The sequence below is a fragment of the Bos grunniens genome, chromosome 25 (assembly GCF_055505025.1).
Source record: "Bos grunniens cultivar Pamir isolate PY7600 chromosome 25, Bosgru_T2T1.0, whole genome shotgun sequence".
Lineage (NCBI taxonomy): Eukaryota > Metazoa > Chordata > Mammalia > Artiodactyla > Bovidae > Bos > Bos grunniens.
The window spans coordinates 15,852,101-15,871,012 of NC_141189.1; the positions used below are offsets into that span (position 1 = coordinate 15,852,101).

Consider the following 18,912-nt stretch of genomic DNA (forward strand, 5'->3'; position numbering starts at 1 on the left):
CCCTTCAAACAAATAATCAATTATTAAAAAAAACACACACTGTAATTTGTGACTCTAAGCAGAAATTCCATCTGAGGCAATGTTGGGATTTTCTTCCTCTCTCAAGGGCACACAAGAATCCAAGAGGTGTTGCCTGGATAACTAGAGGTATGGTGTGTGTGTTTTGGTGCCAGGGAGAGTCTTAATTCCATGGTGGGAGAAATTCCAGTTAAGGAATTCAAGACCTTATACTAGAGAGGTGTTCCCCTAATTCACATGGTAGCTGCATCCGCAGTTTCTTATAAGTAAAGTCCCTTCTGAGCAGATGCCATGACACCCCACTCTCCTCTCAAATCCCCGATAGGCCCAGGAGTTAGCATCTGAACCCAGCTTTCCATAGCAGTGCAGGAGACATGGGTTCAATCCCTGGTTGTGGGAACTAAGATCTTGCAAACCGTGTGGCACAGCCAATATAATAAAAAATAAAAACTTTTTAAAAAAGAAGCTGAACCAAAAAAGTTCAAAAAGAAAAACTAGGGAATGAAATATTCATAGAGGGCTTTGAAAAGCTCTGACACATTCCTGGGTATCCCTAGAAGGCCACAAGCACATGTAGAAAAGACCTGAGAAGACCCCAAACTTACCTCTAGCTGACCTTAATGCTCTGTGCAAGCAAGAAGTGGAAGTTAAAGCAGTGTTGCACACATATACACAGTCCCTCAGAAAAGACTAGGAGATTTACTAGTTGAAGGCATTAGTTGTCCAATCATTAGCTGACCACTAAGCAAGTTAATTGAGCACAGACTTTAGTGGCCATGCACAAAGAATACAGTCTTTACAGAATTAACCTAGGAAAGTTCATAAAGAGCAGCAAGAACAACAACAAAGCCTGAGGAGGGGGAGAGTCTGACTTTTGGAGTTGCCACATTATAATATTTAAGATGTCACTGTTGGGAATTCTCTGACAATCCAGTGGTTAGGACTCCATGCTTTCACTGCTGAGGGCCTGGGTTCAATCTCTGGTTGAAGAGTTAAAATCCCACAAGCCACACAGTGCAGCCAAAAAAAGAGATGTCATTTACAACAACAACAAAATAATTATGAGACACATACATACATATCAAATAGAAATAGACGTTCTGGAGCTTAACAATACAAAAATACAACTGAAATGAAAGATTCAGTTAACAGGGCTCTGTAGCAGATTTGAGTTGGCAGAAGAATCAACACAATTGAAGGCAGGTCAATTGAGGTTACTCAGTCTGAGGAACAGAAAGAAAGAAAAAAAAAGAAGTGTCCCCAGAGACCTGTGGGATATCAGGTGTACTAATATACACATAATGAGAGTCCTAGAAGGAGAGACGAGGACTGTGTAGAAAGAGTATTTGAAGAAATAATTTTCCCAAATTTGATTTTTTAAAAAATTAATCTACACAGCCACAAAGCTCAAAGTAGGATAAACTGAAAGAGACTCACATCTAAACACATCATAATCAAACTGTCAAAAGACAGAGTACTAAAAGCAGCAAGAGAAAAAGCAAATCATAATATACAAGGAATCTTCCATAAGATTAACAGCTAACTTCCTATCAGAAACTATGGAGGCCAGAAAACAGTGAGATAACATATGCAAAGTGCTGAAAGACTAAAGCTGTCAACCAAGAAATCTATACCCAGCAAAACAATCCTTCAAAAAAAAAAAAAAAAAAGGTGAAATTAAGACATTGCCAGATCAACAAAAATAGAGAGAATTTGTTCCTAGCAGAGTTACCCTACAAGAAATAGAGAGGCAATCCTTTAGGCTGAAATGGAAGGACTAGACAGTAACTCAAATCCACATGAGAAAATAAAGAATATCAGTAAAGGAAACTATGTAAGTACATGAAAAAGACAGTATAAATACATTTTGTTTATAATTTTATATGTTTTAAAGACAACTGCAAAATGCAATAATTGTAAAGTGAGGTTTATGGGCTTACAATAAATAAAGATGTAATCTGGCAATAATAGCACAAAGTAGGCATGAGAGAAGGGAGCTATATAGGAGCAACTTTTTACATACTAGTGAAATTAAGTTGGCATTAACATGAACTAGATTGCTTTAAGTAGACATGTTAATTGTAATCCCCAAGGAAACCACTGAAAAAGTAACTCAATAGACTAAAAGAAACAAGGGAATTAAAATGGAATACTAGAAAATATTTAACACAAAAATAAAGCAGTAGTGGAAAAACAAGAACAAAAAGTGAAAGGCATATAGATAACAAGTAGCAAAATGACAGATGTAAATCCTATCTGTTAGCAATTACATTAAGTGTAAATAAACACTGCAGTCAAAAGATAGAGATTTGGCAGATTTTTAAAAATCAATTAAAAAAACCCAACATGATCCAACTATATGATATCTTCATAATCAATGACATAAATAGGTTGAAACTAAAAAGAAAAAGATATACAAGAGTAACTATAAGAGATGTGGAGTGGCTATGGAATTACTAGACAAAACAGAATTCAAAACAAATCTTGTTACTAGAGACAAAAGATATTTTATGATAATAAAAAGGTTGACCTATCTAGAAGACATTATAAATATATAGGTGCCTAAAAACAGAGCCCCAAAATACCTGAAACAAAAACTGACAAAACTGAGGGAAGAAATAGACAACTCAGTAATAATTGTTGAAGACGTCAATACTTTTGACAATGGATAAAATAACTAGAAGATCAGAAAGGAAACAAACCCAACAGTAGTGGAGTAGGTTTCCTATCTATTTCATTCCTAGGAACTATGATCAAGTACTGTTGCCAAAGACCTCTGCTAGCCAAGAAATCAGATTGCCTGGTGGTCCCTGCTGCCCTTTACAACTGCTGCGTCTACCTTGTCTGGATCCCCTCATGTGTGTATTAGTTGCTCAATCATGTCTGACTCTTTGCAACCCCATGGACTGTAGCCCAACAGGCTCCTCTATCTGTGGAATTCTCCAGGAAAGAATACTGGAGTGGGTAGCCATTCCCTTCTGCAAGGGATCTTTCTGACTCAGGGATTGAACCCAGGTTTTCTGTATTGCCGGCAGATTCTTTATGGTCTGAGCCACCAGGAAAGCCCAGATCCCATCATACCCACTGATATTAGGGAGCCCCTCCTCAAATAGTGATAACCTCTATAAGCATGGGGTGCTCCCTTCAATGTTTTAGCAAAGAAATTGTCTTCTGGGTCCTCTCACTGAATACAGTTGACAGATTGCACATGATAAATCTAATCTATCACACTAAGCCTTTAGATTCTCTCTTCTATGTGATACCAGGAACACTGTAGCATCTTGACCTCATTAAGTACAGACTGCTATTAGGTCCAAAATTCAGTTAGCTAACCAAGTGATTTCTTAGTGCCAACTTCTTAGCACATTAAATCTGGGATCTTTAGTAAATATACCCATAAATAAATGTGGCTCTAGCTAGAGTTATAATCTACCCTCATTGCTTAACACCCTTAAAACCCATTCTCACACACTTCTTAGGTTTCTGTCAACACATTCAGTTCAGTTCAGTTCATTCGTGTCCGACTCTTTGTGACCCCATGAATTGCAGCACACCAGGCCTCCCTGTCTATCACTAACTGCCGGAGTTCACTCAAACTCATGTCCATCGAGTCAGTGATGCCATCCACCCATCTCATCATCTGTCATCCCCTTCTCCTCCTGCCCCCAATCCCTCCCAGCATCAGAGTCTTTTCCAATGAGTCAACTCTTTGCATGAGGTGGCCAAAGTACTGGAGTTTCAGCTTTAGCATCATTCCTTCCAAAGAACACCCAGGACTGATCTCCTTTAGAATGGACTGATTGGATCTCCTTGCAGTCCAAGGGACTCTCAGGAGTCTTCTCCAACACCACAGTTTAAAAGCATCAATTCTTCGGTGCTCAGCTTTCTTCACAGTCCAACTCTATGTAACACATATTAACACATTACTTTGCCAACAAACGTCCATCTAGTCAAAGCTATGGTTTTTCCAGTAGTCATGTGTGGATGTGAAAGTTGAACTGTAAAGAAAGCTGAGCACTGAAGAATTAATGCTTTTGGACTGTAGTGTTGGAGAAGATTCTTAAGAGTCCCTTGGACTGCAAGGAGATCAAACCAGTCAATCCTAAAGGAAATCAGTCCTGAGTATTCATTGGAAGGACTGATGCTGAAGCTGAAACTCCAATATTTTGACCACCAGATGCAAAGAACTGACTCCTTGGAAAGACCCTGATGCTGGGAAAGATTGAAGGCAGGAGAAGGGGATGACAGAGGATGAGATGGTTGAATAGCCTCACTGACTCAAAGGACATGAGTTTGAGCAAATTCTGGGAGTTGGTGATGGACGGGGAAGCCTGATATGCTGCAGTCCATGAGGTTGCAACGAGTCAGACACGACTGAACGACTGAGCTGAACTGAAAGACAGACAGCAGGGGAGGTGAATTTTGAGTGGAATGAGCACCCTTTTCAAGGCATTTGCCCCAGGTAAAGTTATCACAGGGTTTTCAAACAGAAAGTTAGTTTCATTAGACACAGGAGAGCAAGCTACTTCCAATGGCAAAAGAGACTCAGAATGACTTGGGAGTTCAATATTGTCTCCTTTGTCTGATTCTAACCACATGCGCCCTTCCAAATTTCTGCACCCTATCCTTTCCTGATTGATGCCCTGCTGCTGCTAAGTCACTTCAGTCATGTCCAACTCTGTTCGACCCCATAGACGGCCTCCTACCAGGCTCCTCTGTCCCTGGGATTCTCCAGGCAAGAACACTGGAGTGGGTTGCCATTTCCTTCTCCAATGCATGAAAGTGAAAAGTGAAAGTGAAGTCGCTCAGTCGTGTCTGACTCTTAGCGACCTCATGGACTGCAGCCCTCCAGGCTCCTCCACCCATGGGATTTTCCAGGCAAGAATACTGGAGTAGGGTGCCATTGCCTTCTCCAGATTGATGCCCTAGATTTCCCATAACAAATTTGTCAAGACAGTGAATTCAGTTGTCATTTTCTCTCTAATCACTCAAGTGCACTGCAAAGAATCCATCCTACCACACAGTCTAGAGTTATTACTACTGCCATAGGAGCCAGGAGAAGTTGGACTCCCAAGGCATATGCTTTAGTTGTCACCCCATCACAATCAGCCACAGGTGATAGTTTGATTAACTGTGATGCAGCTGCACGGTGTGGTTTATTAGCATCCCATTTCCCGTTGACTAGAGCTCAGCATCAAGGTTGTGACCATATCACTGCAAAATCCCATCTCTGTGGGTCTTTCTCCTAGAACCACTCCCAGAACCAATTATTGTATCAGTCAGGGTCCAACCAGGAGGCAGAAGCCACCATGGGAAAGCTTAACATAAAGAACTATTGACAGGAATAATAGGGAAATGGCTAATGAGGGCTGAAGAGAATTCTAAAGAATACAGAATTAGATATTAAGATCAGCTACTATCCCTAGGACTGATGCAGAGAGCCCAAGAAAGATCCCTTTCCCACCAGGCTGAGATCAGACTTCATTTGAAAGGACCAGGCAGACAAACTGCTGACGGCCTTACCTTTGTGACTTCCTGGAAATCGGCCCTCTGGGGTGTCAGGTGAAGCTGCTAATCATGGAGCATTGCTAGAACCAAGATTGCAGGAGGTGTTCTCTACAGGAGCCGGGTGCTGGAGAGCTTTATCAGTACAGGGATCAGCACAGTAGAAAGTCATGCCACTGTGGAGTCACATGGTAGAGGATATACACTCAGTGAGAGCCAGGTGCTGGAGAAAGCGGCACTGAGAAAGGAATCAAGCACTGTCAACATTAGAGAAAGTGAGCTTGGTAAGAACAAAGTGCTGGAGAAAATCTGACTGCTCCCATCGTCAAGTGTTGGAAAAAGCATGCTCTGCAGATCAGTGTGAGAGAAAGCTGTGTGAGGTTCAGGATGGGTGGTGTACAAAAGGAGTCCAAGCGCTGAGTCCAGTCACTGCAAAGGCAGCATGTGGTCTGGGGTCAGTGGTGTCCACATGGAGGTAGAGAGGTAAGGCAATGTGGTTGCAAGTTGGGAGCTGTGAGCTCATCAAAGGACTCCTCACTGTCACTTCTAAGGCAGGGAACCTCTGGATGTGCCCACATACATGTGCCCATGCAAAGCTGTGCAACAGGAGCAAGAAAAAAGCCTCAACAGTACCAGAACCAGGAAGAGCATCTCCTTCCTCTTTCAATGTCCCTCCAGCGCCCTCTACTGACAAAGCTTAACATCGTGTTCACTGCAAGGAGAAACGAGTACATAGTCCAGTCCAGTATCTCAGAGCAAATACTAAAGCGTGAATTTGGAGCTGAGAGGCAGTAACTTGAAAACTGGCATAGTGGCAGAATCCCCACATAGTCTCTCTGAACCACAGACTGGGGACCAATATAGCAAGACAGGCTAAGTGAAAGTCCCACTTGCTACAAAGACAACAAACCAGTAAAAATACCACATCCCTGGGAGAAGTGCAGAGATTCATGCCAAAGAATTGAAAGAAGCATGGGTAGTGAGACATCACATACCCGTTTAACCCGCCAGTCTGGCCTGTTCAGAAGTCAGATGGAGAATAACTGCGGACCAGCATGAACTGAATCGGGTGATGATTCCAATTGCAGCTGCTGTCCCAGATTTAGTACCTTTCCCCTGATGTTTGGTAATTGACTAGTGACTTGGCTTTTTCTCCATACCAACATGCAAGGTCCACCAGAGCAGTTTCCTCTTTAGCTGGCAACGCCACTGTATATCTTCAGCATGCTCCAGGGATCTGTCAATTCTGATCTGCTGTAATATAGTCTACAAAGATCTCAGTCATCTTAACATCCCACAGACCACCACACCGGTCCACTATATTGAGAACATTATTGGATCTGATGAGCAGCAAGTAACAAGTACCTTAATTGTCCTAATAAGACATATGCAAACTAGAAGGTGGGAGATAAATGCCCTCTAAAGACTCAGGGGATACTTCTCTGGGGGTTCAGTGGTTGAGAATCCACCTGCTAATGCAGGGGACGTGAGTTCAATCCCTGGTCCGAGAAAATTTGACATGCTGCAGGGCAACTAAGCCCCTGCACCACAACCACTGAAGCCTGTGCTCTGGAGTCCATGCTCCGCAACCAGAGAAACCACTGCAATGAGGAGCCCTCGCACCACAACTAGAGAGCAGCCCCTGCTCATCACAACTAGAGAAAGCCCACATGTAGTAACGAAGACCCAGCACAGCCAAAAAAAAAAAAAGATTCAGGGGACTGTCACTCCAGTGAAGTCTCTGGAGATTCAGTGGCCAGAGTATGTAAAGATATCTCCTCCAAGGTGAAAGACCAGTTGCTCTCATACAACCTACTCCCCCTCATAGAGGAACAGTGCTTGGTAGGCATGTATGGATTTTGGAGGCAATGTAGCTCGTCAGTAAAGCCCCCTGGGAGGTGCCAGTTTTGAGTAGAGAGCAGGGCAAGAGAAGGTTCTATAACACTTTCAAGGCGCCCTGTCACTGTACCGATGATCCAGCAAAGCCAGTGACATTCCAGCAAGCACCAAGAGCAGAATCAAAGCACAGACTCACAGGATTTTTGATAAGTGTAGGCTTTCAACTGTTCTACTTTTCAGAAACAGTCTCTGAGGAGTTCTTTGGTCGTCCAGTGGTTGAGAATCAGCCTTGCTATGAGGGGATGCAGGTTCAATCCCTGGTCAGGGTAACTAAGATCCCACATGCAGCAGACTACTGAGCCCACGCACTCTGGAGCCCATGTGCCATAACCCAAGAGTCTGTGGCACAGCACCTGATGCAGCCAAATAAGTATCTTTAAAAAATCTGTAGCTTAAGGGGCTTCCAGGCAGTCCAGTGGCTAAGACTCCAAGCTCCCAATGCGGGGGACCCGGGTTTGATCCCTGGTCAGGGAACTAGATCTAAGACCCATAGCAAATAAATAAATATTTTTTTAAAACTTCATAACTTAAAAAAGAAACAGTCTCTGGCTTGCTCTTGGGATGTGGTAGGAACTGAACATGTAGCCAGCAGATATCGGGTGACCAAGCAACCTGAGATACTCATCATGAAAGGATGTTGTCTGACCAACCCAACTGTGAGGTTGGGTGTACCCAGCAGCATTCTATCATCACCTGAGATAAAAGACCAAGCTTGGAAAGGTCCAGAAGTTACGAGCCATTTACAGGAGCAGGTGGTTTCTTGACCTTCTCTCCCTCCATCACTGGCTGTGCCTTTCTAGGGTGTCCTTTACACCCAGCTGACTGATGAAGAAAAGACTCAAGCCTGTTCACAGGTGACTCTGGCTGATAGGCTGTTATGAGCTGTCAGTGGACAGCCACAGCTCCCCCCACCAGCTGGGTGAACCTGAAGGACACTGGTGAAGAAAAGTCCTCACAGTGGACAGAGCTTTGAGCAGTGTCTTCGACTCTTCACTATGTCTGGCGGGTGAAATGACCAGAAGTATGAACCTGCATTAATTGATGGACGGTTGCTAAGGTTTGGCTGGCTGGTCAGGAACTTGAGAGGAACAGAATTGGAAGATGGGTGACAAGAAATTTGAGTCCTTATGGCCCTTCTATTTTTTGCACCAGGTCTTATTTGCAGCATGTGGGTGCTTTGTTGCAGCATGGGGAATCTAGTTCCCTGATCAGGGATTGAACCTGGGCCCCCTTCGTTGGGAACATGGGTTTTAACCATTGGACCACCAGGGAAGTCCATTATAGCCCTTCTTTTAACAATCTTCCTCAATCAGTTGTACTTCAGTTGGAGCCATTTCATTCAGGGGTCCAGCTTTGTCTTCTCTCCTCTGGTTTCTTAGTCCTCCTCAATGGGTTGTTAGCTTCTCTTTATCTGTTCATGAGTTTATTTCCTCTGACCACTCGGAACAGCACTTTAGCGTCTCTCAAACAGCTGCTGCTGCTAAGTCGCTTCAGTCATGTCCGACTCTGTGTGACCCCGTAGACGGCAGCCCACCAGGCTCCCCCATCCCTGGGATTCTCCAGGCAAGAACACTGGAGTGGGCTACCATTTCCTTCTCCATTGCATGAAAGTGAAAAGTGAAAATGAAGTCGCTCAGTCGTGTCCGACTCTTCGGGACCTCATGGACTGCAGCCTACCAGGCTCCTCCATCCATGGGATTTTCCAGGCAAGAGTACTGGAGTGGGTTGCCATTGCCTTCTCCACTCTCAAACAGAGGCAAGGAGTATAAGAGAGCAATGTTCTCCTGAAAAGGCCAGGGTATTAGTTTGCTTGGGCTGCCGTAACAAAGTACCACAGACTGGTGACTGAAACCACAGAAATTTGTTTTCTCACAGCTTTATTTATTTATTGGTGAAGCAGCAAGGCATGTGGGATCTCAGTTCCCCAACCAGGCATCAAACCCATGCCCCCTGCAGTGGAAGCAGGGAGTCTTAAAACCACTGGACCACCAGGGAAGTGGCTTAATCTCCTCTTCTCTTAAGGATACCAGTCATGTTGGATTAGGGCCCTCCTTCATGACCTTATTTTAACTTCATTACCTCTTAAAAGACCCTATCTCCCAAAAGAGTCACATTCTGAAGTAGCAGTTGTTAGGATTTCAGCACATGAATTCGAGGGGGGTGCACAATTCAGCCCTTAGGAACCAGTACTGAACACATTTGAAGACACTTGTCCTGCAGCTAAGACACAAAGAAGAGGAAACCTCACTGATGGGGCTCCTCGAGTGCCGGCAGCCATCTTCTCCAGTCGGTCTGCCTCTACAGCTCCCTTGCAGGTTCTCAGAGGTGAGCAGACTAGAGAGGCTCTTCCGGGGCTCTATGTCAGGGGGAAAAGAGGAAGCCCCCGTGACGCCCCTCTTCCTGAGTTCTAGGCCATGTTACTAAACCCCAGAATTCATGATTTATCCATCCACCGTCACTGGTAGGACGGAACCATGACAGGCCTCCCCTTGTAAAACCTGGTATATAGAGGAGTAAAGCAGAACTCCCAAGTGGAAAAACATCAAGAAACTGGAGTATAGATACATTTCTCTTTCCTAAAGTGAAAGTGGCTCAGTCATGTCTGACTCTTTGCAACCCCACGGACTCAGGCCAGAATACTGGAGCGGGTAGCCTTTCCCTTCTCCAGGAGATCTTCCCAACCCAGGGATCAAACCCAGGTCTCCCATTGCAGGCGGATTCTTTGCCAGCTGAGCCACAAGGGACGCTCTTTCCTAAGGAAGGCAGGAAAGAGGGAGTCCTTGAAAGGATTCCCACCTCTTTAGTCAGGCTCTTTTTTTTTTTTTTTTTTTAAGATTTTTGTTTGTTTGTTTTATGTGGAGCATTTTTAAAGTCTTCATTGAATTTATTACAATACTACTTCTGGTTTATGTTTTGGTTTCTTGGCCTCCAGGCTTGTGGGATCTTAGCTTCCCCACTAGGGACTGAACTGCACCCCCTGCGTTGGAAGGCAAAGTCTTAACCACTAGACCACCAGGGAGGTCCCTCTGGCCAGGTTCTTTCATGAAACCAAGTGTATTCATTTTCCCTTGCTCCGTAACAAATGAGCCCAAACTTAGAGTTTAAAGTGAGACTCATTTATTATCTCACATTTTTGTTGATCAGAGACTATGGGCTTGGCTGGGTTCTCAGTTTAGGGTTTCATAAAGTGAAAGTGGCTCAGTCGTGTCCGACTCTTTGGAACCCATCGACTATACAGTCCATGGAATTCTCCAGGCCAGAATACTGGAGTGGATAGCCTTTACCCTTCTCCAGGGGATCTTCCCAACCCAGGGATCGAACCAGGGTCTCCTGCATTGCAGGCGGATTCTTTACCAACTGAACTATCAGGGAAGTCTAGGGCCTCATAAGGCCCAAGTCAAGTTGCTGACTGAGGTGGGCTCTTACCTAGAAGCTGTAGGGACAAATCCACTTCCATGTAAGTTCCATTTGTTGGCCAAATTCAGTTCCTTACAGTGTAGGATGTCTCCATGCGCTGTCGGGGTAGAGGGTGGATGTCAGCTCTTTCAGAGGCCTCCAAAGGGAATTCCTTGGCGGTCCAGTGGTTAGGACTCTGTGCTTCCATTGTATGGGGCCTAGGTTGGATCCTTGGGCAGGGAATTAAGATCCCACAGGGACAATAAAAAGGCCACTGCATTCCTCATCACACGGGTCCCTTCGTCAGCAAGCCAGCAGGGGCTCCAGTCCTCCTCATGCTTCACATCTCTGACTTCCTCTTCCGCCACCTGCTGGAGAAACCTCTCCTAAACAGCTACCTGATTGGTTGAGAATCTCCGTATCTTAACCTCAGCTGACTTGGATCTTTAATTACACCTCCAAAAATCCCTTCACAGCAGTACCTAGATTAGCATTTGATTGAAGAACTAAGGGGCAGGGATTTTAGAGGGTTATCTTTAGAATTCTGCCTACCAGACAGGAATCCCTGTCTTGGCCTGGAGAGAAAGCCGTCCCCCTCTGCCAGAGGCTTCTTAAGTCCTTGTTGTTGTTTAGTCGCTATGTAGTGTCTGACTATGTGTGACCCCATGGACTGTAGCCCACCAGGCTCCTCTGTCCAGGGGATTCTCCAGACAAGAATACTGGAGTGGGTTACCATTTCCTTCTCCAGGGGATCTTCGTGACCAAGGGATTCAACCCAAGTTGCCTGCTTGGCAGGTGGATTCTTTACCACTGAGCCACCTGGGAAGCCCTCTTAGATCCTAGCCTGGCACCAAAGATAAGAAAATGTGGGCCATGTGCTCCTCTGGAGAGACCAGTCAGCTCCTCAGCTGGTTCATAAATTCTTAGCTGCTGCTGCTGCTGCTAAGTTGCTTAAGTAGTGTCTGACTCTGTGTGACCCCATAGACGGCAGCCCAGCAGGCTCCCCCGTCCCTGGGATTCTCCAGGCAAGAACACTGGAGTGGGTTGCCATTGCCTTCTCCAATGCAGGAAAGTGAAAAGTGAAAGTGAAGTCGCTCAGTCCTGTCCAACTCCTAACAACCCCATGGACTGCAGCCTACCAGGCTTCTCCATCCATGGGATTTGCCATGGACGGAGTGGGTTGCCTTGCCTTCTCCAAAATTCTTAGCAACTTAGTGTGAATTAGAAAAAGGTGCCCTTTCCTTATACAGACCTCTGTTCACCACAATGTGAGTGGCACCCCCAGAGTTATGCAGTGCACATGTACTGCTCTGAGCAGTGGCCCGAATCCCAGTGGGATCAGATACACTTCACTTCCCGACCACTTGCCCACACTAGCTGTTGTCTATAGAGACATTTTTTTCTCAGAACACTTCTGACATCCTTCATTGTTTGTTTTTTTTTTATTTAATTTTTGGCTGCACTGGGTCTTTGTTGTTGTTTGAGGGCTTTCTCTAGTTGCGGTGCCTGGGCTTCTCATTGCAGTAGTCTCTCTTGTTGCAGAACATAGCTCTAGGGCACACAGGCTCAGTGGTTGTGGCACACAGGCTTAGGTGCTCTGCAGCAGGTGGGATCTTCCTGGAAGTGAAGTGAAATCGCTCAGTTGTGTCCGACTCTTTGCGACCCCATGGACTGTAGCCTACCAGGCTCCTCAGTCCATGGGATTTTCCAGGCAAGTGTCCTGGATTGGGTTGCCATCTTCCCGGATCAGAGGTCAAACCTGTGTCCCCTGCATCTGCAGGCAGATTCCCAACCACCAGGGAAGTTCCACTGGCTTATTTTTATCTGTTGATGATTTGGGGGAAATACAAAATAAAATGGTCATCAGTTGACCTGAATAGGGTGATGAATTAGTACTCAGAAAAAAAATTTTTTTATCTACTGGTTGGATCTAAACTGTTTGGTCATATCTAAGTAAATAGCCAAGAACTTCCAAGGAACAAACCCTGAAGTCAGCAATATTAAGGTAAAAACAGAAGCTACCATTACTCAAAGCCCATATCTATATACATAGATTGGATATATAAACACAACATGCACGCACTCATATATACACACTCGTATACACATAACCTCATTTAACCTTCACAGGAACCCTATCAATTAGGCATGACATTATTCTCCCCACCAGACAGACAAGAAAACTGAGGTCTGGTTACTTGCCCAAGGTTAAGGATGAAAAGAAGCTAAGTCAGAACTCAGATCTATGCCATCTGATTGATGCAAAGCCCATGCTCCTAACCACTTCGTGGAAATTAGCTGAGTGTCTATGCCCTGAATCGAGGCCTTTGCTCTCTGCCTCTTGCATCAGAGCCAGGGTTACCCTCTGGTGAGCCCAGTGGCCCAATCTGGGATAGGGATATCTTAGTTGTATTCATAGGAAGGGTTTCCCAGGTGGCTCAGTGGTAAAAAAAATTCCTGCTGCTAATGCAGGAGATGTGGATTCAATTCCTGGGTCAGGAAGATTCCCTGGAGAAGGAAATGGCAACCCATTCCAGTATTCTTGCCTGGAGAATCCCATGGACAGAGGAGTATGTCAGGCTACCGTCCACGGGGTGGCAAAGAGTCAGACACAACTGAAGCAACTTAGCACGCACGCACATATGTATTCATGGGGATGACCTGCAGGGAAAAGGGTGGTAGTGAGTAGTTTGTGGCTACAAGAGAGAGATGGCCCGTGGGGCTTGGAAGGAGGAAACACGGTCGGCTTTGTCTTGTTCACCAGGGTATCTCCCACGCCTGACACCTTGCTGGCCCACAGGTAGTTTGCCGAATGACTGAATAGCCACCTGTGACAGCATGCCTGTGATAGTTCCTCACTGTGTTCTGTCTCTCTGGCGTCTGCTCCTGCTACCAACCTCTTCCCTTTCCAATAAATTAGCATCTGAACTGGATCTGAAAGTGTCCTAGATTGCAGGCCCTGTGGCAAGTGTTTTATCTACATTTTCTCCTTTAAAGTGAAGTAAGAACCAGGAAATTCCCTGGTGGCCTAGTAGTTAGGATTCCAGGCTTTCACTGGTGTGGTCCGGGGTTCAATCCCTAGTTGGGGAACAAGCTGCGTGATGAGATTACTTCATATTTCAGGAGGCTTCTGGGCTGGCAGAAATATCCACTACTTTAATGCTCAATTTATTAGACTCCACTAAACAAAAAAAAGGAAAAAACTGAAAGTCATTTTTTATGGGGGATTTAGGCTTTGATTACAAATTTAACCAATTAAATTATCTTAAGTAATTTAAACTGCAAATACAAATTCAGTAGTCAAAAGATTCTTTTGATTACTTCATATGCTTTAAGGATACACAAATACAATAACAACAGAATTTATTAAAACTCATCATCAGGACTTCCCTGGTGGTCCAGTGGTTAGGAATCTGCCAGCCAATGCAGGGGCCATGGGTTTGATCTCTGGTCCAGAAGGATCCCACATGACACTTGCCTAAAAAATCCACCATCAAATCGGGTTATAAAAGGGATAAGACTATGGATTTAACTTTGTCTTGCCCTTATTCTGACACCTTCTTGAGATTCCAGTTTTATACCTTTCTAGAGTTTCAGTAATTCTATCAATTATTATTTTTATACCTTCTTGGAGTTTGGGTAATCCTACTCGATCCAAAGGAAAAAGGCAACTGTCTCAGAATCAGCTAAGGCTGCAAGTTCCGGTCAGACATAGGACCACGTTACACTGTTCTAAAGAGGCAGACCTGAGCTGACCATTCATCAGCCCCAGCACCTGTTCACGGTAAAGATTTTCCTGTTTCTTATGGAGCTTCTAGGGCTTCCCTGGTGGCTCAGACAGTAAAGGATCCACCTGCAGTATAGGAGACCCAGGTTCCATCCCTGGGCCAGAAGATCCCCTGGAGAAGGGAATGGCAATCCATTCCAGTATTCTTGCCTGGAAAATCCCATAGACAGAGGAGCCTGGCGGGCTCAGTCCATGGGGTCCTGAAGAGTCAGATATGACTGAGCGATTAAGCATTGCAACCATGTACAGGGAGCTTTTAAGTCCCTCCTTTCCTCCATCCCTCTCTCCTTCCCTCCTTTTCTATCTTCCTTCCTCTCTCTTTGTTTTGTATGCTTTAAAAAAAAACTTTTCATATGGAGATTTTTTTTTCTTTTTGGAGATTTGTGTAGAATCTTACTTCCCTGACCAGGACTCGAACCCAGGCCCTTGGCAGTGAAATTGCAGAGTGCTAACCATTGGAGAAAGAGGGAATTACCCTTTACAGGTTTATTATATTGATCTTTCCAGTTTAACAAAGGGGTGCCAGGCCCTGCCTTCCTGAAGGCCTGTGGCTCCCAAGATGCTTCCCATACTATTATCCCCACCTAATCACTGAACAAACTGAGGCTTTGTAAAAATCACACTTTGCCTAAAATCACACTGCAAATAAGTGTAGAGCTGCCCGGTTCTATCCGATTTTAGAAACAGCTCCCATAGGACCCAGCCTCACCCTCTGCCCGCTGTCAGAAATGGGTGGTTTACAGACTGCCCCCCAAGTTGCCCGATTTAGGGCTCCCAAGGCAGGGTCTTCCTAGTCTCAGGTGGGCTGCGGAGAAAACACAACAGATTCTTCTTTCCTCCCTGCAGGATTCAGGAGTGAGGGTGACCAGGAGAGCCCTCCACGAGAAAGGCCTGAAAACAGAGCCTCTCAGGAGGCTTCTTCCCAGGAGAGGCCTCCGGACAAACGCCCGGCCCAGTTCCGCGGGGCCGCCGCCGCCGGAGCCCAGAGCTCCCGGGGGAGGAAGCAAGGCCCCGAGGGCACCCCGGATGATCCCCCAAGGGAAGGGGAGGTGAGCCGGCTCCCCAGGCAAGGCGAGGCCCTGAGGCTTCTCTTGGCCGCCCCAAGATCCAGCCACCCACCCGCTCCCCCCGAGGGCGCAGAGAGCTTCCCAGCTCCACGGCCACCGTGGGATCATCAGGGGCGCGCGGCCCCAGCCTGCCCGGAACCTAAGGTCACAGCACCCGTCTGGCTCGCCACCGACACCCGCACAGAGCAGGATCAACGGCCCCCCAAGTGCGGGAAAGGCTCCGGGCACAATCTGACCCCGTCGAGCGCCTGAGGACGCATCACAGCCGGGCCTCCACCCGGGGAGTGCGGGCGGGGCGCCGGGCCTCCACCCGGGGAAGGGCAGCCCGGGACGCGCCCCCTCTGCCCCCGAGGCCGCGCGCGGAGACCCTGCGCCACATGCCCTCCCCACTCCCTCCCTCCGGCCTCCCCGGAGGCCACGCTAGCGGGTGGGTTCATCCACCGCCTGACGACCTGCAGCAAGACCTCCCCGCGGGGCCAGCCTCCCCGCAGGCCCGTGTGGATACGAAGAAACCGACCTGGGCGGGCGGGGAGTGCCCAAAGCTTCTGGCACAGCCCCAGCGGACCGGAAAATCCCCACCTGGAGAAGGCCCAGGGCGAGGGAGCCCTTTGAGCGGCTCGCTCGCTGCACTGCTGGGCCTGTCCTAGGAAATGTCGACATCTCCCGTAGATTGAGGGCTTACCCCGTGCCAGGCCTTGCGATTTATGGAAATGATCTCATTCAGTCCTCACCACATCCCTGGGCCATTGGTGTTCTCATTATCAGCATTTTACAGAAGGAGAAACTAAGTCTCAGAGAGGTTAAGGCACCAGCTCAAAGTCACACAGCCAGAATGTGGCCGAACCAGCATTCAGACCCAGGTCTGCCTGCCTGACCCCACAGCCCGACAGAGGGCACTGCTTCTCCTGCTGGCACATGAGTGAGGGCTGCCGGTGCTGCCGGTTTGACAGGACACCTGCTTGTGAAACATCCATTTTTCTCCTGGTGATTATATAGAACACTTTTTATACTAAAGTGAGCAGATACTCACCGGAATGCAAGTGAACATTTGCACCAGCGATTCAGATGCAACTTGTGACATCATAGGAATTTTATGCCAAGTCCAACGCTTCAAGCTCAGCCCCGGCTACCTGAGGTGCCCTCTTCTCAGACCTCTGCCTTGGGAGGGATGGTGACCAGGGAAGCTCTGCCCCTCGACCAGCTCCTGGACAGAACCTTCATGGAGGCCAAGGAAGATGGCCTTTCCCCAGTTTTTCATCCCATTGAGTTGCTTAAGGACATTCATCCAGTTTCTCTGGCCTAAAGTTTCCAAATTTCTGACAGAGATCAATCTAGGATTGGGGATTGGAAACCTGGAAATCTTAGGAACTCCTGAAATCATATCATTCTGTGTATTTCCTAACTTTCTATATCTTTTTTTAATAAATAAGAAATACACTTTTAGTAGCAGTTCCGAAGAATTATAGGCTATAGCAAATATTCAAAACCAGGAAAGTACCAGAGAACATTACTGGGTAGGGTTAGGATAACAAGATGTTTTAAACCTTCAACAAGATCAACTACATCAAGATGCACTACACAGAATCATGTGTTGAAATTGCTGATTTAAAGACTCGCGTCTAAAACTTTTTCTCAGCACATCATTCATAGGATTTGTATAGGATATACAATACATTTAAACACATTAAGTAATTTGTGAGAATGTCTCACTGATAACAGCAGATGGGTGCCATGAGTACCTTTTTTGGTTGGTTTGTTTTTAGTGACTTGTGGGATCCTAGTTCCCTTGCCAGGGATCGAACCCAGCTCCACGGCAGTGAATGAGTGGAGTCCTAACTACTGGGCCGCCAGGGAATTCCCACAAATATGTTTCAATATGGCAACAACTACCAAAAAAAAAAGTCATTAGACTGTGACCCGTTCTCTCCTATGTACTCCCATCCTAAGTTCCAGAAATGTCTACCTTAACCTTGGACTCTGTCAGAGTTTCCTTCTCGTGCTTTCTACTTGACATCAGTGGAGTTCTTCAAACCAGGAATGCCTCGATGTTTATTGTTAAGCATTTGTTCTCACGTGATTAGGAAGGACTTCTGCATCAAAATACTCTTCTAAGCTGAGCGGGACTGGCAAGGCAGATCTGCTGCAGAAATAATTATCTCGTATACGGTAAAGTCCACTCATGGAAGCTTCACCCTTTCAGGAGCCTTAGGGCCAGAAAAGCCAGTTATGGATTCCAGCTCTGCCAGTTCCTGGCTGTGAGACCTTGGACAAGTCACTTTACCTCTCTGAGCTTTGATCTAATGGATAGAATGATACCTGGGAGATAATGCACTTGCTTTGTGAGGCAGTACTGAAGATGAAGGGTTAACAATGTGGCTTTGGAGTCAGACAGGCTGAGGTTTGAATCCATTATTTACTACCTCTTTGATCCAGGGCAAAGTCTAACCACTCTGAGCCCCATTTTTTCTCTTCTGTAAAATGGCAAAAAAAAAAAAAAACAAACAACTGATGGAGCCCATTTCATAGGATTTTGGTGAGTTTCAATGAGATCATCTACGAAAACACTTCACACAGAGCATGGTACGCTGTGAATGCTTGATACGCGTGGACCGCTGTAGTTATTATCTGCTGTATCTACCTCACAGGGCAGTTGTGAGGATGAAAGGGAGGTTACGGTGTGGAAGCGCTTTCTAAGCTGTGAAATGGTCATCCACTTGCCTTTCCTTCAGAGCTGAGATGACCAGAAGCTACTGGCAGACCTCAGTGGTTTCTCCCAGGAAGGAGCCTGAGAATACCTACCTGTACCCACAGAAGGTAGCTGTGTTGAGGAGGCAGTATCACCATGGTTACCTGAAAAAGATGGTTTAGTTGCAATCAGGTAGGCAAACTCCAGTGTCATCTGATAGGGATTTGGAGGGAAAGCCAGTTTTCAGAAGGAGGCTTTGGGAAGAGGATAGTATTAAGCAGAGCCTACCCACCTTAGGTTTGTTTAATAGGGATCAAATCAAGAGATGGGGACATGTAATAGAAAGTGGTGAGGGGGCTATTTGACCATTGTCTGAAGCCCTGTTATTGGCTGAACTTAAGAAACAATCCTATTAGCCAGAACCCTGCTCCTGCTGTGTCTGTACTTTCATTCATTCCTAGACGGTAGACCAAACATGGATCAAAGGGCTCTCCAAAGATGGTCTTGGGAAATTCTGAGAGCAGCCCCATAAAGTAAATACTAGCATGAGTCCT

The 18,912-nt window shown here is 46.1% G+C and overlaps 1 protein-coding gene across 2 annotated transcripts in view; it reads left to right on the forward strand.

Moving 5' to 3' along the window:
• Window positions 1–18,174, forward strand: part of BCL7C (BAF chromatin remodeling complex subunit BCL7C) — a 33,239-nt gene extending 15,065 nt beyond the window's left edge. For both annotated transcript variants that reach the window (XM_086374922.1, XM_086374924.1), the window contains one exon: window positions 15,452–18,174. In XM_086374922.1, coding sequence (XP_086231048.1) covers window positions 15,452–15,658 — 207 coding nt within the window. In that variant the 3' untranslated portion in view covers window positions 15,659–18,174. The remainder of the gene's footprint in view (window positions 1–15,451) is intronic.
• The last annotated feature ends 738 nt before the right edge of the window (window positions 18,175–18,912 follow it).